Source organism: Babylonia areolata, chromosome 33, assembly GCF_041734735.1.
Source record: "Babylonia areolata isolate BAREFJ2019XMU chromosome 33, ASM4173473v1, whole genome shotgun sequence".
NCBI classification, from domain to species: domain Eukaryota; kingdom Metazoa; phylum Mollusca; class Gastropoda; order Neogastropoda; family Buccinidae; genus Babylonia; species Babylonia areolata.
Window position 1 is genome coordinate 13,188,965 of NC_134908.1, and position 26,927 is coordinate 13,215,891.

At 42.2% G+C, this 26,927-nt stretch overlaps 1 protein-coding gene across 1 annotated transcript in view; it reads left to right on the forward strand.

Annotated features, from left to right (window-relative positions):
- Positions 1–26,927, forward strand: part of LOC143276878 (E3 ubiquitin-protein ligase UBR5-like) — a 222,428-nt gene that overhangs the window by 103,535 nt on the left and 91,966 nt on the right. Inside the window, exons 21-24 of the mRNA XM_076581534.1 lie at positions 11,826–11,948; positions 13,615–13,720; positions 14,126–14,283; positions 17,834–18,053. Of these exons, the coding sequence (XP_076437649.1) occupies positions 11,826–11,948; positions 13,615–13,720; positions 14,126–14,283; positions 17,834–18,053 (607 nt within the window). The remainder of the gene's footprint in view (positions 1–11,825; positions 11,949–13,614; positions 13,721–14,125; positions 14,284–17,833; positions 18,054–26,927) is intronic.

The window sequence follows — 26,927 nt, forward strand, 5'->3', positions numbered from 1 at the left end:
AGACACCAGAAATTAAAGAAACATTTATATTTATTTTTTTTTTTTTTTGCTGCCCCATCATCTGCGCCGTTTCAGTGGCATTACTCCCACGCCGCTCATTTAGATTCCCCCATACACGGCCACACCCGGGTTCGTCCGTCGCAGTTCCAGCGTCGGCAGTCCACAGGGAACCATTGATGTTAGGTCGCCTGGAGGCCACACACCAGAGGAGACCCTGCACTGCTGCTGAGTCACTTCGGTGGTGTTCAGTGGTGCCTGTTCTGTTTTATCGTACTTAGGACACCACCTACTAAGCCCCCTACTAACGACAATGTCGTTAGTCGCGGAGCCAGACTGAGTGAGCGTCTCTCCCAGAGTGGAGACCGCCACCACGTCCCTCAAACAACAGCCCCCCCATGAATCTGCCGACACAGACGACATTGACAGGACTCACCCCAAGCACGGAAGTGGAGGGGATCATTTATAATTTTTGTAAGTGCAGGCAAAACAGATTCCAAACACTCATACAGTAGTGGTGTGGGAAGGGGGTCCAGGTCGCATGTTTTTGGAGCAGACTTTTTCAACACACTCAGTACATCTGTCTCTGAAACAGGTGTGAAAGCATCTGTCTCTGAAACAGGTGTGAAAGCATCTGTCTCTGAAACAGGTGTGAAAGCAACAAAAAGAGCACCTTGAAATTCTTTTCCCAAGGGATGTGACACAAGTGACTGTGAATCCAGTTCTTTCCTGAGGTTAACAATTTTTTAGCAGAAAAAATCAGAAAAGACACTGGGCAGTAATGAAAATGGATAGATAGAAGGAAGCAAAAAAGATTTTGTTCAGCCACAAAGCTTATTTGTAATACAATATAGCTCATTAAAAAAGGGGAATCTCCGCCAATGCCAGAATTACAGGACAATCAGTCTTATTAGCCACACGAGCAAAATCATGCTTCGAGTCATTCTAAACCGACTCAAGAAAGAGGCTGAAGAACACCTGGCAGAGGAACAAGCCGGATTCAGAGCAGGCAGAAGCACAGTAGAACAGATCTTCACCTGCCGATTACTGATGGAAAAACACCTGCAACATCAAAGAGACCTGTTCCACAACTTCATAGACTTCAAGAAAGCCTTTGACAGGGTGTGGCATGATGGACTGTGGCAGGTACTCAGACAGTTTGGCATCGAGGAGGGTCTCACCCAAGTCATTCAGGCGCTGTACAAGACATCCAGCAGCGCAGTCCTCCTCAACAACCAAATCGGAATATACTTTAAGACCACAGTCGGTGTCCGTCAGGGTTGCCTGCTCTCCCCAGTACTATTCAACCTTTTCCTAGAAAACATCATGCGCGAAACCCTCCATGACTTCCACTCTACCATCTCCATAGGAGTAAGAATCATCAACAACTTGAGATTCGCAGATGACATAGATCTACTAGGAGGCAGCAACAAAGAACTACAAGACCTCACCAAGAGACTAGAAGGAAGAGCAGGTGCATACGGAATGTAAGTGAGCACCGAGAAAAGCAAAGTGTTGGTAAACAGCTCAACCAACACCCAAGCTCAAATCTTCATGAACGGACAACAACTTGAAGAAGTGGATGCTTTCAAATATCTCGGCACCACCCTCACAAACGACGGTCGCTCAACAACTGAAATAAAGATTAGGATAGCGATCGCAACATCAGCAATGGCTAAGCTCAGCAAGATTTGGAAGAGCAGAGAGATCAGCTTTCCAACAAAGATCAAACTGTACCGATCCCTGGTGCTATCCATACTGCTGTATGGATGTGAAAGTTGGACTTTAACAGCAGAGACTACTAGGAAAGTCCAGACGTTTGAGACAAAATGCTTCAGACGACTGCTTGGAATCTCATGGAAGGACAGAAAGACCAATGACTTTGTCAAGAGCCAAATAACTATGCTAGTGGGTCCACTGGAACCACTCTTAGCAGTGGTCAAAAGGAGGAAGCTGTCATGGTTCGGGCATGTGACACGCCACAATTCACTGCAAAAGACAGTTCTACAGGGAACGCTAGAGGGTGGTAGGCAAAGAGGGAGGCAAGCCAAATGCTGGATGGACAACATCAAGGAATGGACCAATATGGATAGCGCTACGCTGATACGACAGGCAGAAGATAGAACCGGATGGCGTCGTCTGACTACGGAATCGTCCCTCATGTCTCCTCTACGCCCATCCCGGGCAGGAGAATGAATGGAATGGAATAGCTCATTGCTTGATTTAGCTTCGGAGATCATGGTGTTGAAAAATAGAGTCTTTGCTTTGTTCACAAGAAAGGTAACAAAGTTCTTGGCTTTCTGGTAGATTTGTTTGTAGACAGTTAAACCATTATTATAAATTATGGGCTCTAAGCGCCTCACATGAAACAATACATATACAATAGTGCAAAATAACATACCTCTGCACAAGTAAAAACAACACATATGTGTATCTGTCACGGCTGCTCAGCCGAGCACAAAATCCACCTCTTTAGTTTCCGAGCAGCGTCTGGGGTCAAACTTTTTTTAATGCCAGACTTTCCCACCACACTCTGCATTGGCCGGCGCATTCACCGCGGTATTTCTGGCCCCGCGTGCCAAACCTGGACACTGCCTTCTTTGTTTCACTTGGCCCCGCAGCCCCTGCCCCACTTTTCTCACGCTTCCACAGCATCCACACATTTCCTGCAGGGATTACACTCACCCTGTTCTCCATGCCCCTGCTGCTTGCACTCACCATGCTACAGTGTGTTCATTTAAACACTTGTTGTGCTGACAAGAAAAAATCTGCAACTCAAAAGGGTGGGCTGATCTGAATGCAGGCATGCTAAATGTTCTGGTGATTTTTATGATTTCATTGTAATAAGCGTATGTTTTCTTAGAGAGGGATTTAAATTTTACGATTTTTGCGATCATGTTTCTGCTTGACCTTCTCTTCTCTTTCTTCATGTATGTTTCAACCGTTGCCACAACAATTGCTATGTAAGAAAATATATTGTGTTTGGAGTCAATAGAAAGCTCATTTTGCATTCTTTGTAGAAACCCACTTCTTTTGTCGTTATTTCCAATCCATCCAGGAAGATGATGCGCGAAAGAAACAAAGCAGATTTACCGCTGAACAAGCGTGCAGCGAGTGCCGCTGGCACGGCCTGTTTGTCAGCCACGTTTATTTATATCCATGCCCTACTTCCTGGGTTCATGAACTTTCGCTGGGCCAACTAAAGTGCCAGCACTGAACATCCGTGCTGTACATGAAGACAATACTACAAATTGCAGATATGAACGAATACACACACACACACACGCACGCACACACACACGCAGAGAGAGAGAGAGAGAGCGCAAAGAATCGTAAATGTTCAAACACACATGCATCCACTGTCTCTGATTTGGATGTTGGCGTAGTCATTATCTCTGTTGTCTTGGTTCTTAGTCATATGTGGCTGAATTGTCTTTCATGCATCACATCACCCCTCTGGTTTTCCACCGTTTGTGTGCGTGCGCGTGTGTGCGCACATGTGTGTGGGGGTGTGCGTGTATGTGTGTGTGTGTTTGCACGCGCATGCATTTTGGGAATGAGGAGGAGGAGTGATGATGTCAAGATAATAACTGTTAGTTGAGTATGGACCATTGCTTTCTCCTGCCCTCTCTTATTAGCACACACACACACACACACACACACACACACACACACACACACACACACACTACATGTAAGTGAAAAGGTGCTAATATAAAGAAAGAAAAAAATGTGTGCAAGCACAGATTGTACCATTTCTACCTCCCCCCTTCTCTCTCTCTCTCTCTTTCTGTCTCTCCCCCCCCTCTCTTTCTGTCTCCATCACACACACACACACACACACACACACACACACACACACACACACACACACACACACACACACATATATATATATATATATATATATATATATATATATATATATATTAGGAATTTATGCCTTTCTGCATTATGATCGTTATTTTCTGACTTGTTTGTATATTATTATTGTTACAGGAAACATAACAATAGTCACCTTATTTGCCCTTGATGTAAGTGTGTGAAAGAGAATGAAGAGCACTTTGTTGTCCAATGTGAAACGATCTTGGAAATCAGCTGATACCTTCAAAGTATAGACAACCACCCTTTCTGAGACTCATTTCTTATGACATTATGTCATCCAGTAACGAACATGTTAATAAACAACTGGCAGTTTGCTTATATATAAAGCCATAAAAATGAGAGAAATATTGTTTGCTGTTGAGTGGGGTATTTTTTTTCCCATTTGTTTTTCTATGTAATAGAATATTAATTGCAGTTTATTGGGTTTTTTTTTGCATTTTTCTGTTTTAATTTAGATCATTTAACATGTCTATACCGATCATTTTTAAAATGTTTGTTTACAACACCCCTCCTTGAGGGGCCATGGCCTGTATTGAATAAAACATCTGTATCTGTATCTGTATCTCTCTCTCACACACACACACACACACAGACACACACACACACACACACACACACACACACACACACACAGATACACATGCAGTCACACATCCAGTATTCTGGATCGGTGTGCTCAAGTACGGTTTGTCACAAACAAGGAGAAATGCATTCTCTCTGTTTCATTTTCTCAAGGAGGCATCACTGCGTAGGGACAAATCCATATACGCTACACCACATCTGCTAGGCAGATGCCTGATCAGTTGCATAACCCAACAGACTTAGGCCTTGAGTGCATGCATTTGTATCTGTGTATCTATCAGAGTTAATTTCTTCCACAGAATTTTGCCAGATGACAAAACTCTGGTTGCCTTGGGTTCTTTTTTAAGTGCACCAGGTGCTTGCTGCACATAAGTCCTTGGTTTATAGTCTCATTTGAATAACTATATGCTCAGTTTTATTTTCCAGTCAAACTTGGGAGAAAGGGTGAGTGTAGGATTCGATCCCAGACTCTCATGGACTCTTTGTATTGGCAGATGAGCGTCTTTACCATTCTGCCACCTTCATCCTCTACACAAGTCTTTTGTCATCTTTCCATAAGTCATTCCTTGAACTCAGTCATGTTGCAGTCAAAACGACCAGGTTTCCCCCTCAAATTGCACTATTTTAAGCAGTTTTTAAAAAATCACAAAAATTCAACCACTCACCCTACAAACATAAAACACATACCAGAGGACAGACATAACAATGAATTTACTAAAAATGCTTACCTTAAGTGAAGGAACCACATGGTTTTGATGATATAGGTAATCCAATATGATACACATTGGCAGGAAAACATAATTTTTTTTTTAACACGGGTAATCCACTTCTTCATGCTCTGAATCCTCCTACACTGGTTCAGTCACACTCATGTGACACACTAGTTTGATGTGCTTATGATACTATTTATGCATGCTGCATAAAAAAAAGATATTTGATTAGAATATATTGGAAAAAAATTAACAAAAAACTGATTGCTGCTTGCAGTCTTGAAACACACTGAAAAACATTTGCCGGACTGTACACTCATAGGAAAAAACACCACACATACACTTTTTTTACCACAATGCACAGATTGTCCTCATCTATTTCCATCTCCTCAGGTTCTTCTCCATTAGTTGGAGAATCAGCCGCTGCAACAGGTGCAGGTGTTGGTGTTGAGTTTTGCTGACCGGTCATTCTGCCTTCGTCATCATCAGTGTCCGGCACTTCGTCGTCGATTTCGTCAGGAATATAGTCAGAATCAGAGTCCAAAATTTCCTCACCTGCATTGTCGAACAATCCAACAACAGCATCTTCATCATCAGACCCGGTTTTTTGAATCAATTTGAGTGCTTGAGCCATTCTTATGTTCCGCACGAATCGGTTTCGCCTTGGTGCCGCCATGTTGAAAACCATATGATGTTGTGATTTCGGGTTGTCCGGTTCATGAACAAAGAAAACTACTACAGAACGAATGAACAACGGTCTAAGGGAAGGAACTCGCAAGAAAAGTGTCTGAGTTATCTGGAAATTGTGAGTTATCGCCCTTAAAGTAAGATCGGTAACATTAAAAAAAGATCAAAATCTGTTGTAACAATGTGTCCAACACGCTTTCAAGTGAGCGGAATAGTGTTGGAAATCGGTAGCCAACCAGACGTTGTTGAGTTAACATCTTAGGGATGGGATTCAACACGCGGTCCAGGACAGTCCAGGACAGTCACTCGGATCAGCTGGCAGATCTTCATTGGCACTTGAGCCGTTGTTCTTGGGCAACAGTGTGGACTCTATCTTTGCTCTTGAGCATGATGAGATCCCTGGCACCCATCAACCCCCTGGGCAGGGTTCTCAAGCACCCTCTTTGGAGGGCACTGAGGTTATAGAGGACTCACTCTTATTTGTTATATGGGACACTCTTATTTGTTTTGGAGAGTGGTTCCTTGAGGCGATGTTCGAATGGCTTATCTCTACCCTCTTCTGGCACAGGGAGAGTTGTTCCAGATATGAGGAGCAGCAAAAGAGAGCTTTCACCATAGGTTTTTGTATGGACTTCAGGAATTTTCAGAATGTAACAGTTAGAGGAAGAGTGGAGAGTTTTTGAGGGAGCAAAAACACGGATGAGGTCAGAAGGATATGTAGGAGTGGATAGCAGAAAAGCAGAGACATGCGACTTTGTATTTAATTCTCGTCTCAGTAGGGAGCCAGTGCAGAGTAAGGAGGTGGGAAGAAATGTGATTAATACATGGGACTCTTGAGAATGAGACATGCAGCATTGTTTTGAAGTTTGTGAATTTGCTGAAAAAGATCTTGTGGACAATCTGTGAGAAGAGAATTACATTAGTCGATTTGTAAAAGCATAAAAGCAGAAATAGAAGTTTTTGTATCAGCCACTGTGGCAAAGTGTTTAGCGTCATGGACTGATGGCTTGGAGGATTGCAGGTTTGAATCCCAGCGGAGGTGAGTTTTTGGGCCCACAGCTGGCTCCTACCCAGATTTTAGTGTGCTGTGGGCTTAAATGGGAAGATTGGGACCACACAGTCGAGTATCATCCACTTCACGGATGTGTCTTTGGGTGTTTTGCTCTAATTTCCTGACCAACACTGCAGTTGTATGTATCTTTTGGGCCTGGTTGACTCCGAGATACAATTATGACAGGAAGCATAAAGTACAGCCTTGTCATGTAGTACCAAACGTTTGAAACCCCAAAATGGACCACCATAGCAGCTTTGCTATCATCATCATTGTCAGTATATAAAAAGCCCCAAATTATGTGGCCTTTCATGTCCTGCTTCCATGGTGACCTCAGTTTCGATACACCCTTACTTATGCGCTTGAGGTGAGTCTTGTCCATGTCTTCAGTGTTGGCGGATTCATGGGGCATTGCCGTTGGAAGGACATGGTGGCAGTCTCCACTCTGGAGGAGGCGTCACAGGCGTCACACAGTCTGGCTCCTTGACCAAGCCATTATTGTCGTCAGTAAGGAGCTTCGTAGGTGGTGTCCTAAGTACGTTAAATCAGAACAGGCACTACTGAATACCACCAAAGTGACTCATCAGCAATGCAGGGTCTCCTCTGGTGTGTGGCTTCCTGGTGACCTAATATCAGTGGTTCCCTGTGGACTGCCGGCACTAGGACTGCGACAGACGAACCCTGGTGTGGCTGTGTATAGTGGGACTGGGAATGAGCGGCGTGGGAGTAATGCTACTGAAACAGTGAAGATGGTGGGGCAGCAAAAAGAAAAAGAAAAAAGAAGAAACATACTGACAGAGTTAATCTGATGAAGTTCACAGTTGATTGTGTGTATCAGATTGACTGCCAGTGTGGCGACAGTATATGGGGCAATGTTAAAAGGTGCTTTCCAAGCAAGCCAAAATTAAAACACTGTTGTTGGACATTTTTTGGGCCTTTTCCATTTGTTCTCCACTCCACTGAAATGGTTTGGTATGAATTAAAGGGTAACTGCTTATATTATGACTAGTTTTAAATTTGCTTCTGGATGCATGTTACTTGTGACACATGACAGCAGGCCATTGGGTCGTTCTTCATCGACAGGAGCAGCGATGGAGCTCGGCAGCTGTCTGAGCGTCTGAGCAGCCCTCTTTAGGAATGCACTGCTCACCTCCCTGCCATGAGGAAGGGGCTAGAAAAGGTGCCCTAAAAATTGCCTGCTCCATATCACCCTGGCCAGCATACTGCGGCCAGTGGGGACCCTACATCAGTGGTCTAAACAAAGAGAAAGAAAAGAAAAAAACAAGGATTGTTCCTCTCACCATTTGTGCTTGGAACATACAAACTCTCCTGGACAGAGATGACGCGGACAGACCCCAAAGGAGAACGGCACTTGTTGCATCCGAACACGCCAGATACAACATCGACATCGCAGCCTTGAGTGAGACTCGGCTTGCAGGCGAAGGCGAGCTCTATGAGCGGGGATCTGGTTACACCTTCTTCTGGAGTGGACGAGGAAGAGAAGAGCGACACGAGGCTGGCATTGGTTTTGCAGTCAAAACAGCACTCGTCAGCAAGCTAGCTGGAATCCCAAAGGGAGTCAACGATAGGCTTATGACCATGAAACTCCCGCTGGCATCTGGCCAGAAGCACTTCACCATTGTCAGTGCCTACACCCCAACCATGACCAACCCGGATGAAGTGAAAGCGAAGTTCTACGAGGACCTTCACTCTGTTGCTGCTATCCTGAAAGCAGACAAGCTCATCATTCTTGGGGACTTCAATGGTAGAGTTGGCTCTGTCTGCATCTCCTGGGATGCAGTGATTGGAAAGCATGGCGTGGGCCACTGCAACCCAAATGGATTGCTTTTGCTTCAGACCTGTGCAGAGCTCAAACTGCTGATAACGAACACAGTTTTCTGCCTCCCTACCCGTAACAGGACGTCATGGATGCACCTTGCTCAAAGCATTGGCATCTCATCGATTACGTCATCGTCAGGAAAACGGATAGGCAAGATGTGCGTGTGACAAAGACCATGTGCAGCGCCGAGTGTTGGACAGATCATCACCTTGTAGTCTCGAAGCTGAATATTCGAATCCAACCCAAGAGATGCCTCCAAGGCCAGAAGGATCCAAAATGGCTGAACATCACTAAGCTGAAAAACATCACCATCAAACAGACCTTTGTGGAGCTGCTGGAAGATTGTCTGGAATCAGCCTCTCTGGACAACCAGAATGTGGAGTCTCTGGAGGACCCTGCGCGAGCTGATCTATAGTACAGCTTCAGGGACCCTGTGACCCATGACTTGAAAGCACAAAGACTGGTTTGATGAAAACTGTGATGAAATCAAGCAGCTTCTGGATGAGAAACGCCGTCTGCATCAAGCCTATCTGAGCAACCCAAAGTCCACATCAAAAAAGGATGTGTACAATGCCATCCGCAGGACTGTTAGCAAAAGTTACGTCAGATGCAGGATAAGTGGCTGAGTGACAAAGCTGATGAGATCCAGGGATATGCTGACAGGCACGATATGAAGAGGTTCTATGATGCCTTAAAAGAAGTCTATGGCCCCACATCCTCAGAATCATCTCCCCTCCTCAGTGCAGATACCGTGACCACCGAGAAGGAGAAAATTCTCGAACGCTGGGCTGAGCACTTCGACAATGTCTTAAATCGCCCTTCCTCCATAATGATGAAGCCATAGACCGTCTCCCTATCAACGAAGCACTGGACAATCCGCCAACACTTCTTGAGACCCAGAAAGCAATCCGTCTGCTATCCAGTGGCAAAGCACCTGGCTCAGACTCCATACCAGCAGAGGTCTACAAGGATGGAGGCACTGTGCTGACTGAGAAGCTCCATCAGCTGTACTCACTCATGTGGAAAGAAGAGACGCTCCCCCAGGATTTCAAAGATGCCTCTTTCATTCACTTGTACAAGCGAAAGGGGAACCGGCAAGCCTGTGATAACCATCGGGGCATTTCCTTGCTTTCCATCGCAGGCAAGATACTTGCCAGGATCCTACTAAACCGCCTCACAGCACACCTTGACCAAGGTCATTTCCCTGAGAGCCAGTGTGGACTCCGGAAAGAGCGCGGAACAATCAACATGGTATTTGCTACAAGGCAGCTGCAAGAGCAATGTCAGGAGCAAAATGCTGATCTGTTCTCCACCTATGTCAACCTCACTAAGGCCTTCGACACCATGAGTAGAGAGGGTCTGTGGAAGATCATGGCCAAGTACGGATGCCCTCGGAAATTTATTTCCTTGGTCAGCCAATTCCATGAAGGCATGCAGGGTTGAGTCCAGGACAATGGCGAAACATCTGCTCCTTTTCCTGTCACAAATGGTGTCAAGCAAGGCTGCGTCCTGGCTCCAACACTGTTCAGCCTCATGTTCTCTGCAATACTTACTGATGTCTTCAGAGATGGTGATGTTGGAATCAGCCTAAAGTTCCGAACAGATGGCAAGCTGTTTAACCTCAGAAGGTTTCAAGCAAAAACGAAGGTCATGACAGACATCATCAGAGACTTTTTGTTTGCTGATGATTGTGCCCTCAACGCTGGATCTGAAGCGGACATGTAACTCAGCGTCGACAAGTTTACCACTGCCAGCAGGAACTTCAGCCTTACCATCAGTACGAGGAAAACTGAAGTTCTCCATCAGCCAGCCCCAGGGAAACCCCACATTGAGCCCAACATCACAGTCAATGGTCAGAGACTCAGTGTGGTGGAGCGGTTCACACTGGCAGCACACTGTCACGAAATGCGACCATCGACGATGAAGTGAACGTCAGAATTGCAAGAGCAAGTGCAACCTTTGGCAGACTTTATGCAAATGTCTGGAACAGAAGAGGCATTTTACAGAGCAGTAGCTCTCCCCACACTACTGTATGCCTGCGAAACTTGGACAGAGTACCAACGACACGCCAAGAAGCTGAACCACTTCCACGCAACATGCCTCAGGAAGCTACTGAACATCAAGTGGCAAGACAGGACCCCAGACACGGAGGTGGTTGCAAAAGCCACCCTTCCCAGTATCTTCACCATCCTGATGCAGTCCCAGCTTCGCTGGGCTGGACACGTGGCGCGCATGCCAGACCATTGGCTGCCCAAAAGGTTCTTCTATGGCGAGCTGCAACAAGGAAAGAGATCACACGTAGGCCAGAAGAAGCGCTTCAGAGATACTCTGAAAATCTCTCTGGAGACCGTGACAAATGGTGCGCTGCTGTGCATAAAGGCACCAAGTTGTGCGAGGTCAACAGGACTGTTGTAGCTGTTCAGAAGAGGCAGGCCAGAAAATCACGGGCAAACAAGCTCCCTGACAATGATATGCCTGTCTTTGTCTGCCCCAACTGTCAGCAAACATTTCGTACGCAGATTGGACTATTCAGCCATCTGCGCATTCACATATCGACTCATGAGCATCTCCCCCACTCCTCCCAGCCACCCTCCCCCCATCCCCCAGCTGGATGACAATGATGGTCATCATCAATCTCGATGGACACACACCATGTGTGTGTGAGTGCATGTGTGACTAAAACCTGATTGATGAGGGCCCTGACTTACACAGGAAATGATTGATGAGGGCCCTGACTTACACAGGCAATGATTGATGAGGGCCCTGACTTACACAGGCAATGATTGATGAGGGCCCTGACTTGCACAGGAAATGATTGATGAGGGCCCTGACTTACACAGGCAATGATTGATGAGGGCCCTGACTTACACAGGCAATGATTGATGAGGGCCCAGTGGCAGCTGTCAGTTGGCTCATACCTTGGCAGGCAGCCTGTTGTGCAGATGACTGTAAAGCGCTTAGTGCTTGGTCTTGGACCAAGGATTAGTGCTATATAAGTATCCATATCATCAATGTCAAGTGTATGGAAGGAGGAAAGAAATGCGAATCAGTGAGTGATGTCCTTGTTGTGCAGAGGTAAACGGCAGCAGCAAGATGATGGGTGAGGTGCTGAAGGAACACTGTGACGGCAACCGCAACTTGCTGCACATGGCTGTCAACGCCTGCATTCCTACCTCCAACAAGGACTATGACCCTGGTCTGTACCATCTGGTCAGGGCCAGGGAAAAGCTAGGAGACATTTGGGAGGGGGGTTTGGGGGATTGGGAGAGGACAGTGTGTGTGTATGTGAGAGAAAGAGAGAGAGTGTGTGTGTTTGTGGATTGGATTGGTTGAAAGTGTATGTGTGTGTGTATTTGTCTGCATGTATTATTGTATTGTATACGAGGCCTGCTTGTTTTCAGCTTTTATTTTGTGAAGATTTCGGCTTGTGCCAGTCTCTCTTAATTTAGAATTTAAAAAAAAAAAAGCAAAAGATTTCTGTAAAGAAACGTAACATTATTGGATATCAGTATTCTCGTGCAGGTGTTTTCTCAGTTAAGTCAAAGTATATAAGATCTAAAAAATAATCTAAATACAACATAACTTAATGATTATTTATATGCTTGTGCTGTTGATGTGTAGTTGGTAAATGGCACAGTCTATGTATCTCTGCTGATCAGATAAGTGGTTTTTGTTTGTTTGTTTTTTTATCTTGTTGATCATATATATTTATCTGGAAACAAAAGAAGATTTATTTGATCAGTATTGCAAATAATCAGAAGTGCAAATTGAGTTGTTTGCTGTTCATTGATTGCAGGAACAGCAGAACTTTCTTTGAAAGATAAAAAGTATAATTTCACAGTATCATGCATGAAGGTCCACTTGTAATACAATTGATATGTGAGTTGTAATTTTTTCATTGACAATTGATTTTTCTGATGTGCCAAATTGTATACATGTTCATGTGTTTAAATAGATGTGTTATTTTGGTGTGTGTGTTTTGTATCCATAATTCTTTTTTCTTTCCTTCTTTGCAAAGAAATTTCTGTTCTTTCAATAGACAGAAACTGCTACATTACACCATATCAAAACAGTTGTAAGTAATAATTATGATAATGGAAATTGTATCGCACCTTCTAATGCTCAAGATGCTTTACAGTAACTGAAAAAAGTAATACCAAAGAAACAATATGGTAATTTGTGTAATTCTTAAGAGATAAGTAACAACATATCACACACACACACACACACACACGCACGCACACGCACACGCGTGCGCACACACACACACACACACACACACACACAAAATAGAACCATGCAAGTGTGTGTGCGCACATGCAAACACAAAGACACAACAGATGCAAATACAAAAAATAAAATATGCACACACAACACACACACACACACACACACACACACACACACACACACACACAGGGGTGACCACACTTGCGTGCCCCCTCTCCCTCCGCATGCACACACATCACGATTTAGTAATCAATCTGCATGGAAACAGCATATTATGAAATGAGTATGGACAGTTTAACTTTAGTGTTGTGTTGAGAGACATGTTTTCAGGTCTGACCTAAAGACTCCAGGGACTGACTGTGTTGGAGAGAGTATGGTAGAGAGTTCCAGTGCTTAGCTGTTGAGAAAGAAAAGGCTTATTAGGCATGCTGTTTGTCTGTGAAAGTGGAAAGCTGAAAGAGCCTTGTGTCAGCAGAGCATCGAAGGGTCTTGGGGGGAATGTATGCGTGGAGAAGTTCAGATAGATACTGAGGAGCAGAGCCTGTGATAATGTTGGAAGTAAAGACTGGAGCACTTGCATGCTATTCTGAAGAAGTGGTGAATGTGTTAGTCTTACTGATGGTGGATTTCAGAACCCAGTTCCAACAGCACTTCCTCATTCAGTGCCACTCTGGATGCTGTCAACAATGCTGTGGACGCCCTCACCTCTATACGCAATGAGGAGCCACCCAGCCGCAGGTATTGTTGTCATCGTTTTTGTTGTTATCCGCAACTATCTTGTCAATGATAATGATATTAAATTTTAACTATTGTCTCATATACAGAGCGTCATGAGGCAGATGGCAGTTGAGGAATGAATATTATGGGCTTTGAAGAGCTATGAGTGTCGTTTACTGTATCATTATTATGATTGAAGATTTCTAGAGCAGTAGAACTGTAGAGCGCATGCTTCGTCTGGGAAGTGTTCATTGTGAACTGTATTTCAGTGCTTTGACATATTTGATCATGAATGTTCATGTAAAAGTGAGTGATTTGTGTAGTTGCAGGTCTTCAAAATATTGGAGGGAAGAAAAGGTATTCATTGTTATCCTTTAAAAATCTGGTTGCTGTGTGGATATTTTGATGGCTGTTCCATTTCATCAGCATGACAGTGCGTGAGCTGATCCGACGGGCCTCGTCAGCAGCCCGGGGAGTCAGTGGACTGGATGTGAGGGATCTGGATCGAGAGGAAGCTGGGATCTCCATCCCTCCTATCCACTGGCCAACTGAACCCCCTCCCTCCTATGATTCCATTCACTCAGGTGAGAGGCAAGGTAGTGGCTGTCTGGAATTATTTGTATTTGTATTTCTTTTTATCACAACAGATTTCTCTGTGTGAAATTCGGGCTGCTCTCCCCAGGGAGAGCGTGTCGCTACACTAGAGCGCCACCCTTTTTTTTTGTATTTTTTCCTGCGTGCAGTTTTATTTGTTTTTCCTATTGAAGTGGATTTTTCTACATAATTTTGCCAGGAACAAACCCATTTGTTGCCATGGGTTCTTCTAGGTGCACTAAGTGCATGCTGCACATGGGACCTCAGTTTATCATCTCATCCGAATGACTAGCATCCAGACCACCTCTCAAGGTCTAGTGGAGTGGAAGAAAATATTGGTGGCTGAGCCGTAATTTGAACCAGCTCGCTCAGATTCTCTCGCTTCCTAGGCGGACGTGTTACCTCTAGGCCATCACTCCACTGCAGGCGTCAGGCAGGCAGTTCCTCCCGGTGGAATGTCAGGGATGTTTTTATCTGATTTTACATTGTTGTTTTTTCAGAATCAGAACAATTTATCATGAAAGTCACACATGCTGACTGGACACCACTAGAAAATGCAGTTTGCAATTGCATACTAAAAGTGTACTTTGACAAACACATTGAAAATTTTACAGGGATTTTTGTTTTTGTTTTTTTTTGGTAAGATATTACAGTCTTATGTGCTTCTGCCTTGATCACCCTGCCTGCCTGCCTGCCTGCCTTGTGAATCTTCCTCCAAATTCTTACATGTCTGTTATTCAACAGAATTCCTCCCATTGTCTCTTCTTGTGTGTATGCCTGCATTTTGTAATAATTTGTTAATGTTCTTTGTGTCCTGTGGCACATCAGACCACTACCAAAGATCTCAACTACCTGCTCTGTCTTAGCTAGCTTCCCCCAGGTATAGTCATTCAGGTTTTTTTTTCAACCATTCTGTGCCTTGTGTCCCTTGGTCCTCCTCACTGTCTTTGATCTGTGGTTTGTGTTTCTGTGTTTTACAGGCTACAGTTGTCAGCCCTTTGGCTAACCTCTTAGCCCCAAGGGGCTGGTTGATCCCTCTTAATCTGCCCTCTTTGACCTGTCTGGTTTGGGTACAGGGATCCTCCACTAGCAGAGCCAGTCAGGTTTATTGAAGCACACAGTCCCTCCCCCTTCCCTCCCCCAAGCCACATTAACATGGTGGTGATCCTTTGGTAGGGCTTTCTGGTACACCTAGCCTTTTCATTCATATCTTTGTATATTCTCCCTTTTAACCCGTAGGATGCCTGTATGATGAGATAATTCGTCCATGCAACCGTGTACGCTTCGCTGCCAAATGAGAAAATTCATCAATGCAGCCGTGTACACTTGGCTGCTACAGTGATGAGATAACTTCCCCTTCTTCGTCGTCCTCCTACCCACCCCACTTTATCCTCTACTGAAATCATCATGTAGTGTGTGTGTGTGTCTGTGGGTGGGTGTTTGTGTGTGCGCTTGTAGGGTATTTTTGTTTGTGTGTGTGTCTCATATCTGCAATTTGTAGTTTTGACTTGGTAGATACATATATATCTTGTTTTTTCACATGCAGAGATAGGTTTTATGTGCTTTTGTATATGTTCTGTTTCATGTATTACATGGGGAGTTTGCACCATATTAATACTGCCTGTTATTATTATTATTATTATCATCATTATTATTGTTATTAACTTGTCACTGAAATATTCTGACTTTTCCCCTGATTTGTATTGAGTTTGTTGACAAAAACAGTAGTAGCTGTAGCTTGGGGAATCTATCGACATTCTACTTCTTTGTTCGTGGGCTGCAACTCCCACGTTCACTCATATGTACTCGAGTGGGCTTTTCCGTGTATGACTGTCTTTACCCCGCCATGTAAGCAGCCATGCTCCATTTTTGGGTGCGTGCAAGCTGGGTATATTGTTTCCATTACCCACCGAAGGCTGTCATGAATTACAGGATCTTAAACGTGCGTACACGTGTGTGTGTGTGTGTGTGGTCACATTTTGGTGTGTGTATGTAACATAGATATAATGTTTTTTGTTAACAAAAGCGTTTTTGTAAAGCACCTAGAGTAGATTTCTGGATAGTGTGCTATATAAATATCCATTATTATTATTATTATTATTATTATTATTATTATCTTCTGCTTCCATATATGCATGAAGGGGGTTCAGGCGCTAGCAGGTCTGCACATATGTTGACCTGGGAGATCTGAAAAATCTCCACCCTTTACCCCCCGGGTGCCGTTACGGAGATTTTAACCTGGGACCCTCAGATTGAAAGTCCGCTTTCACCACTTGGCTATTGCGCCTGTCTTTCTTGATTCTATTAATAGCTAGAGACCCCATGTACGTCATGAGATAGTCCTTTATTTGAGTGATTTGCTTGGCCTAAATGAAGACACTTGGCTGAAACTGTGCGACCGAGGCACACCAAAAACAACCAAAATTGCTCTCTTTAGCTGATTATCAGAAAGAATTTGAAGCATCAACTTGAAGAAGACGACATTGATGAACTTCTATTGGACGATTCAATAGAAAATAAGGGAGCAGTGAAGGGACTGGCAAGATAATGAATAGTGATGCCGGTTGTTCAGAGCAGACAGCTACATGACTGACAGTGATGCAATAGAAATTGAAGCAGTACACAGTTGGAGTGACATTTTTGGCACTGAGCCAACGCAGGGTGAGGGGGCTGATGGGAACTTGACAAAGTGTGCCGGGTCACAGGGGGAAGAGGAGGGAGGGTGGAGTCTGAGGGGACATGGCCTTATTTTGTTGGGCCAATAAACAGCATTCAGACTGAACTGGTGACAGTGGACTAAAAAAGACCCACACAACACAAACTCGTTTCCTTTTTCTATAGATAATAATCTAAATCAGGAATTTGTTGAGGAAACCAATTTGCATGCACAACAGACATTCCGACAGGTACAGGCTGACAGAAAAAAATTACTCCTGACTATCAGCTTGGACAGATATAGCTGTGTTTGAAATGAAACAATTCTCAGGTCTGACTTAACAAAGTTAAGTGATGGGCATGATGATTTTTTTTTTCAAGAAAATTGATTTGACTGAAAGAATTGGACAATCATGTCTATGTTGCTATCACTTAGAGTAGTCACAATGACTCATGTATATGTCTTTTTTTTTTTATTGTGGTTGTTATAGTATGATTTGTGTGTACAATTAATATCCATTTGTCCAGACAATGTATTACTGTGCAAATGACCTGACTAAATTTTGTAATGAACAAGTTTGAAATCTGACAAAAAACCGAAACATTGATTCCAGTTACATGTCATTGGAAAATACAAAATTGGAAAACGTGTTTTGTATTCTCATTCAGAAAATACACACTTTTGCGGGTCTCTCTCCAATTACAAAGGGCACAGATTTAAAAAAAAAATAAATGAATACCTGTTTTTAATGGGAAAAAAACTTGCAAATAGATTTCACTTAAATCTTATTTCCCTGGCAGTGAAAGGGTAATCAATATTTATGAAAAACAAAATAAGAAAAATATCCATGCCAGTTATACTAATTGCCTGTGCCATGATTCCAGCAGACTCTGGCGTGTCAGGCTTGGCAGCAGGGCTGGGAACATCGAGCGGAGCAGGGCCCAGCAGTGGGGGAGGGGGGAGTGGGAGTGACATCACCCCCATGGGGGCTGGGCCGGTGAAGATGGAGGACAAGGAGCGGAGGGCGGTGGCCCTGCAGATTCTCAACGTCCTGCTGGAGTCACGGCCCTTTCAGCCCCACCTCCTGGTCTTGATGACTGCCAGGTGAGGGTCTAGCAGCTTACCTATTTTTTTGTTTTAACCCTTATTATGCAAGAACGCCTGCAAATGGCTTGCTTTGTCAAAGGCGAAAGCGGGCGGTACTGCCCGCTAAACATGTGCTTACTGTGGGCACAGCCATTGTTGTTTACATAATTTTTGTGAGATTCACAGCCTTGTTTTCAACACATCCTGCCATGCATTTTACACTTTTCAGTGTCCGATTTGCATGAATTTTGACAAAGTTGTAAATTTTTAAAGTTGCAAGACAATTTTGATGACTGCCGAGAGTTTAAGCGTAATCTAAACGATGATTCTTAAGATGATTTTGAGCCGTTTTGATGATTTTTGCATTAGAATCTTGTAAAAATCAATCGTACTGAGTGACCTAGATATCGACTGACCAAGTTTTGCCGACAATGAGAGTGGAGTTGGAACTTGTGAATTGATCGCTGGGCCTCTGAAGTCATGAATCAGATGCTGGACCTCCGAAATTGATACTGTCAGTGAGTCAGTCTTGATTTCACTTATATTTTTTTGCATTCTGCATGATCTTCCTGATTGTGCTAGTTCAGTGGATTATATTTCTGATTTGGTTATGTTTTGCCTAAGTTTTGAAGTTTCAAAGGTGCAAGAGGAGTTTGATGACTGTCTAGAGTCGCAGCGTAATCTGAACGACAATTCTGAAGATTGTTTTGAACTGTTTAATGATTTCTGCATGAGAATCTTGTAAAAGTTGAATGTACTGAGTGACCTAGACAAGACCTAGTTTCACCAGTATTGAGAGTGAAGTTGGAACTTGAGTGTGTATTGATCGTCGGCCCTCTTTCAGCACAGCAGCCAAAGCCACTTCCTGTTACACTGTGAACACCTTGCTGTTGTCCTGAGTGTAGCCTGGGAACCACTAATTTTTGCCTTTTTATACGGACTGTTGTAGAAGTACAACTGCATGTAGGGACATGATTTTGGTACCATTGTAAAGATTACTCTTTCTACTTTTCAGTGGTATAATTTTCATGTTATAGAATAATTTATTTTGTATTGAATGATGCCTTTGAAAATAGTCAGTATGCTGAGGGGAAAAAAAGTCTGATGAATCCACACAGAAATAAAAGTCACCCACTTTTAGTGATAATTGTGTGTCAAAAGACTAGTATAGTACATGAAAATGATAAAAATAAGTTTGTAGTTTATAATAATTTAAATAAAAGTTCTTGACTTTGATCATGTTTAGGGAATAAACATTGTAAATAACAACACAAAAAAGCTAAAGTAAAACATGTAAACATTACCACACACTTAAAAGAGGGAAACACACTGTTTTGAATAAAAAAAAAAAAATTTACTCACCAAATGAACTGAATCATCACACATAAATCCACATGTGCATGTTTGCTTTTTTTATGAAAAGAACTCACACAAAAGTTGAATTCCTGCACTGTTTTCACTTCGGGTTCACCAAATGAAAAAAAATTCTCACCAAATGTCCACATGTGCATGTTTGCTTTGTTTTTATGAAAAGAACACACAAAAGTCACATATTTTTTTCAAAATTGTATACTCTTTGTAGATAATACACTGTTAGTCCCTTTATACATCTGCTGTTTTTGCACTTAGCTGCAAATGTCTTTCTGAGTGTGCCAGATTTGAAAGCATGGTGCTACACAAAGTGCCACACCACAGTCTGGGCAACAGTAACGTCTGTTTTCTCTGGGTGGTTGCCTGCTTTTGACTCACTCCGCTGGCCCTGGCCCTGGCACAGCACACCTTGCAGTTCTTGTAAGGTTTTGCCTTGGTGGTTTCTGGGATGTTGGCTGGGAAATGTTGACCAGTAAGCCACAGCTTGTCACCCACAGCAACATGCCCAATAGGTACTTCCTCCACTGCCGGCAGCTGTGTCAGCACATCCTTCACCATGTCCTTCAGGGTCTTCTTTTTTCTGCCATGTCGCTGTCTGTGCACATTTAGTATGATCATGGCCTGGATCATGACCATTGTGAGCAGGTGGAAAAAATGGTTTCTTCCACCATTTCACACTCTTTCAGTGCATTGGGAAGTATGAAATGAGCTGATCAGAGTTGTCAACACCTGCCATGTTTGCGATGTAATTGATGACTGCCACAGGTTTCTGTTTCAGCTCATATCGAGCTTGTGTGAGTCGAAGACTTGGTCGATGGACCGTTGACAGCTTGTACACGTCCTTCTTGTCTCTCCACCTACATGCAACAACAGCTCCTTTGCGACGGTAGTCAATGGAACCTTTTGGCAGGTCACCTTGACACAGCTCGCGTGGCATGCCAACCCTGTTTTTCCGTACAGTGCCACACACCATGGTTCCTCGGGCTGCAAGGTCATGACACAGCTTCGGACAACAGTAATAGTTATCAACATAAAGTTGATAGCCTTTGTCCAACAGTGGCTGCATCAGGCGGAAGATGACATCTTATGGCTTGTTGCTCAGACGCTTGTCTGCGCAAAACATCTCAAATCGAAACACATATCCGTTGGAACTGTCACAAAGTTCGTAGAATTTGAAGCCCCATTTTGTTGGTTTGTCCTTCATGTACACACGGAACTTGCTGCGGCCTTTGAAGGGGCACATTGCCTCATCAACACAAACATTTTTTGTGGGAACATAAGTGCTTTGAAATACTTCATTCAAATGATCCACAAATGGTCTTATTTTGTGGATTGGGTCATGTCCCTCTTCACCAGGCATTGTTATTAATGTGCAGAAAGGACAGAATGTCCATATACCGGTTCCTTGACATTAGCTGACTGCAGTACGACGCATGCAGAGATGGGTGTCGTGACCAGTAGTCGAACAGCTTGGGCTTCTTCACCATGCCCATGTGGATGCAGCAGGCAAAGAAGTTCCGGACGTCATTGATGGTGACAGGTCTCCACCTTGAAAAGATGGTCTTTGGTGGAACAGTTCCCCCACACCGTCGTCTCTTCTCTTCAACGGCACATCTGTTTGAAAGAAAGCAAAAACAAATAGTGAAATATTCTTTATCATTATTTTATTGTCATTGATTAAATATTTTCTCCTTCTGTCATACACTTACAGTTACACTATCACTATGATTACATTGTTTACCTCATACAGAACTGAATTTTAATCCATGAAAAGATCAGCTCACACACACACACACACACACACACAAAAAAACAAAACAAAAAACAAAACAAAAAACACACACTGACAGTCACAAAGACGTGTACAGTTTAGTGAAAAAAGAAAGACTAGAACACACAATAACCATGTTACATAATAATAATAGATGAATAATAATGATAATAATAATAATTGACAGCACACTATCCACAAATCTGCTCAAGGTGATTTACAAAACATGGTTTTATACAGGACACATTATATAAATGTTATATAAATATTACACACACACACACACACACACACACACACACACACCATACATAGTGATACATTCAAACATGCATGTGCATACCAGCTCTCCTCCTCACACAAACAGAACCACACACACACACGCTCGTACACATGCATATGATTACTCATGTACTCATAAAAAAATAATAAATAAACAAAGAATGTTGTCAAATAACTGACCTGGCGTATTCATTTGTCTCGTGTTTTATGCTCTTCACGAAATCATCCGTGAAGAACACGCGATATGCATCCAGAGCTGTCGGGTTTTCATTGTTTGCAAACACGTGTTCTTGCAAACCACACTCTGGGTCTGGTTTGAAGTCGGGTTCTTGGGGAAAGTTTCGAAGGTTCTTCACCCATGTTGTCCCATCGTCATCTTCTCCTGCGTCATCCGATTTGTCATTTTCAGTATCAGCATCATACACTGGGTCTTCTCTGTCTTCTTCCAACTCAAAATCGGCAAACAAATCTATCGCATCGCCATCAACTTGACCGCGTGTGTCATTTGTGTTGGAGGAACCAGAGGCTTCGTTGTCGCTTTCGTATGTTGAATTATCATCATTTTCAGGAATATCATGAGTGAAGTCCTCTTCTTCGACACTTTCTCCACTACTTTCGTAATGATCTACATTCAGATCCTCGTCTGAACCTTCTTGTAAAATCAGTTCAACCGCTCGTTTGTCACTGACGTTTCTCCGATACCTCGCGATGGTGTGTCAATAGTGAGAATGAAAGAGTGACGGGAGTTTGTCGCTTTGAGCTGAATTTAGCCAATGAAAATCGGCGTGACAGCGTTCAAAGGTCACAGATTGTGACGTATGAATAAAGGAATTTTCCATCCGTAGTCTTTGTTTGACTGAAAACGGAGTGATGCGGTCATGGTTATTTTTAGAAACCTGCTGCGAAAACCCACGCAGCGTGTTCACACAGCCTCACAACGCGCTGCAATGATTCTCGCGGCGTGTGTTCAACCGGTTGGTGGCCCACTGCGTGTATCGTCGCAGCGTGTTGCGAAAAAGTTAATTGATCGCTGGATCTCCAAAATTGTGAATGGATCACCGGACCTCTGAAATCATGAATCAATTGCCAGACCGTCGGAATCGATACTTACAGTGAGTGAGTCATTGATTTCACTGATATCTGTTGGCTTTCTGCATGATCTTCCTGATTTTGCTAATTCAGTGGATTATATTTTTCTTTTCACTAGGGAGGAATTACATGTGGGGTAGGTTTGTTTTTGTTGTTTTTTTGGTGTTGTTTTTGTCCCCACTGTCAAAGGAAAATACATCATCACTCAAAATGAAAAGAACAAAAAAATCAGCATGTTCATTGTTGCAATTCAAGTTGAAGAAGAAAAAAGAATAAAAAAATGATGTGTGAGAAGACACTGCAGACTGGACAAACGTATTCTAAAAATAAGAACTTACGGGTGGGCCCGTCTTTTCACTGTTAGCCGCGCGAAATTTGGCCAAGCAGAGCAAACCAATAGGCCTAGTTTGCATCAGTTTGACATGGTAAGTATATTTAACACCAAACATGGAGTATAATACAAACTCCTCCTTTTGACACTTATTTTTATGTGTCAGAACAAAACAGTATGAGCCTGGAAACAAAATTCGTTTGCAATTTCATTATGTGTAGAATGCAGGAAAAATAAATATGTGCAACAAAAGAAGGTAATTATATTTTCAGTCAGTTTTTATAATTACCTACTATCAAAAATCGCAAGAGTTATTCCCCTTAGCATGGGATTTCATGGGTGATTAGTGCTGGGTGAATGGGGGTAAGAGGGTTAACTTACCGTTGGAAATGAGATCTTCTGAAAGCAACTAAGCATCTCCTACATTAAGCATGTCATGAATACTGAGGTCCAACAGAAGATCACCCAAGCCATTTGGGCCCCACGATGACCTAACCATCATGAGGAGGAGGAAGTTCAAATGGTATGGACATGTCACAAGATCCGACGGGCTTGCAAAAACGATTCTGCTGGGCACCGTACCAGGCAGTAGGAAGAGGAGGCAAAAGATTATGTGGCAGGACAACATCAAAGAATGGACAGACCTGAATTTCCCAGATTCACAGAGAGCTGTGAGAGACAAGAACTGATTGAGAGAACTGGTCTGGAAATGATTTGTGATGCCCCAGCATTCCACTGGGTTATGGGATAGTGACAGTGACAGAACCCTTTGACTTCTGAAACATTTTTGTAATTTTGCAAAATAATCACCAAAAATTTAAATAATGCTCAAAAGTATGTAAAGGTAAGTATTTTTTAAAAAGAAAAATGAATGGAGAATACAATTATTATATGATAGATGTTGACAGGATAAGATAACTCCCAATTGGGGAAAGATAACTCATATACACACAAAAAAATTTGTTGGAAAAAAAAATCAGGTCTTATTTATTTTATGGGTGGAATGGTGCTAAAATATTTGCAAATGTAATAAACACAACCACCAAGTGGAATTATGTTGTTTTCCTACACAATAATGTAGTTTTAAACACAAACACTATACACACACACTCACAACCACACACACACCCTCCCACTCACTCACCTACTAACACTATTACATAATATTACAACACAATAGCTGACTGTTAACAATATTTCAGCATGAAACTTTCATTGGGAAGGTTTCATTATAAATGAAACCCTCAAAATTACAGTTTCAAGCTAAAATATTGCTCTGCCCACTTCTTACACAACCCCGCCCCCTTCTTGTCGATGTACCTTGTAGCATGTGATCATCATCAGGATAACCAGAATCACTTAAGTTGATCAACAGCATTACTTTCCTTTTCTATCACATTTTGTATTGCCGACATATTCGGAAAATTAAACAAAATTCTAGCCACCTTTTCTGTAATGTATGTCCTGGCAGCCATGTTGACATGCTCAACAACTCTTCACTTTTCAAAATGCAAAAACAAAACCAAAAAACATCAGCAATAAAGCTGCATCAAAATAGAGTAAAAACTTGCTGAGATATTGCTTCAAACATGTATCAAGGCAGTCGCAGTTTGCAAGGAAGTAAGTGTATTCAAGTGACCTGCTGGACTGTTGATAATTTGGCTACCCATAAAGCATGGATACATGCTCTTTTTCTGTCTGGATCTTCTAGATATCGTTTTAGCTGTCATTTGGAGAGATGTTTATTCATACAATTTGGGAGTAATGATATGATTTCATGCCCTGAGTTAGTAGTATTACAGTTTATGAGTGTGACTGCCTGTTAAAGCTGCACCTGTGCATGAGGTTTTGTTTTCAGTCACAGTGCTCTGTTTTCTTTTTTTTTTCTTGTTTTTTAATGAATGCTTTTTTGATATTTACATTAAACAAGTACATACTTTCAAATAAAGTGAAACAAACAAAAACCTGAAATCGATAGGCAAGAGACACATACATTATCGTCATCATCATCAATATAAATATGTAGTATTTGTAGTGCATGAAGTATTTTGTTTTCTTGGTTGAGAAAAATTTCTTCTAACGGTCTGTTCTATAGGAGGCGTCACTGCAATCAGACGAATCCATATATGCACCACCACATCTGCTATGCAGATACTTGCATGGGTGCAACCCTTCCATCTAGGCACTGAAATCCGTTTTCAGTCACATAAGAAATGGAGCGTCCATTTTCTGGAAAAAAAAAAGAAGAAGAAGAAGAAAAAAGCTGATGGGACGTTCTATATCCTTTGACTCCATAGTGAAGAGGAGAACGACTTTTCAGAGCACCAAAATCGAAGTTGAAGGTTTCCAAGCAGTCAGTTGAATTTGTCAAAATGCTAATAACAGAAGGTGATACCTACATGGCACATGTTGATATCACTGTGAAAAGCAAGTTGCACACATACACATGCACGCACTCATGCGCACACATGCACAGAGAGAGTTTAATTGAAAACACACACACACACACACACACACACACACACACACACACACACACACACACAGAGTTGTATTTAACCCTTTCACCGCCAGCCAGTTTAGAGTGCAACACTCCCTGGCGCCAGCTGATTTTCAAAAAAGAGCAAGAAATTACACCTACCAATTTGAAATTTCTATAACTTTTTGTTTTTGAACCAAATGACTTCCTGTTGTTGTTTTTTAAGTAAGAGAAATGATGGAATTTTTGTGTTTTGGAGCAATAAATGATGTTGGTACAAGTGAAATATTTTGTTTTTTGTGTTAATTATTATGTTGGTTGTTTTTTTCAATACAAATTTTGCACTTCGACACATTACAGACATAAACAAAGACCGGTACAACACAAACATCACTGCATTGTAGTTGAAAACAAAGCAAACTCACCAGTTGAAGTCTTCAGTACAACTATATTTCCCATGAAATGGTGTAATCCAGAACATAATCCATGGAAAACACACAAAATGAACTTGCGTTTTTGTAGAAAAATGATGATTTCTGTCACTTCACTTGAAGGTTTCACAATGTCCTCACTTGAAATATCTTATTATGGTGGATCTATATATACACTTTACAACTATCTGATGAAACTGAAATACTACTAAAGTCAGAAAATAAATTAATGGAGGTAATTTATATACTAGGTGGCGGCAGTGAAAATTTAAATATTCATTACAATGACTGAAATGTGATTTTTGGCAAACAACATGACAACATAAGAAAAACAAAAAAAAAGTAAGTGAATATCTTGATTGGTTCTGAAGATATTCCATTTTAAAGATGTGACAATGCGTACATGCTGTTAGTACTTAGTATTTTCACATTTTCACGGTTATACTGTACTGTCCATGAGGGTACTGTAATGAAAACTCATATACTTCTAAAAACCATATGATAATGGCATATTGCACAAGAAAACACTAACACTTCAGCAGCAAAGAAACTGGAAAATATGTCTGTCAAAGTAGGAGGAAATAGAAAATCAAGACGTGTCAATCTACACAGAATAGCTACTTTGAAGGTCTACAGCACTGAAACAAATAGACAGCTGCATTTCTTAATAAAATATCTTGCAGAATACATCACAGAAAGTGCACTGAATTTTTTTTCAGGCAGGATAGTTGACTGAATTTTAAGTATCAGAGTCTCAAACTTTGAAAAATCTTCAATTTGACCAGACTGTTTACTGGCGTAGCATGCTGCAAAGATGAATATTTCAGTAACTGTCACAAGTAGGACCATGAAATTTTGTGTGTGTATTAAGTGAAATGTCATCTTTCAAAATAAATTAAAATCAACCTTAAAACTTCCCTCTAAAATTGGCAGAAAAGGAATGATACCTGATTTTCTCATTAAAAAAATGGTGCATGCTGTGGATGAGACTTCTTCAAATTTTTTGTTTTTTAAAAAAATATTGAAGTTACAGCCACAATAAGTTACCAGTGGTCTAGGCTGATCATCTTCTGCAAAATTATACATATTTTTAAACAAATGCAACTTGAGAGCATTATACAGAATGGGTAGGTTGATG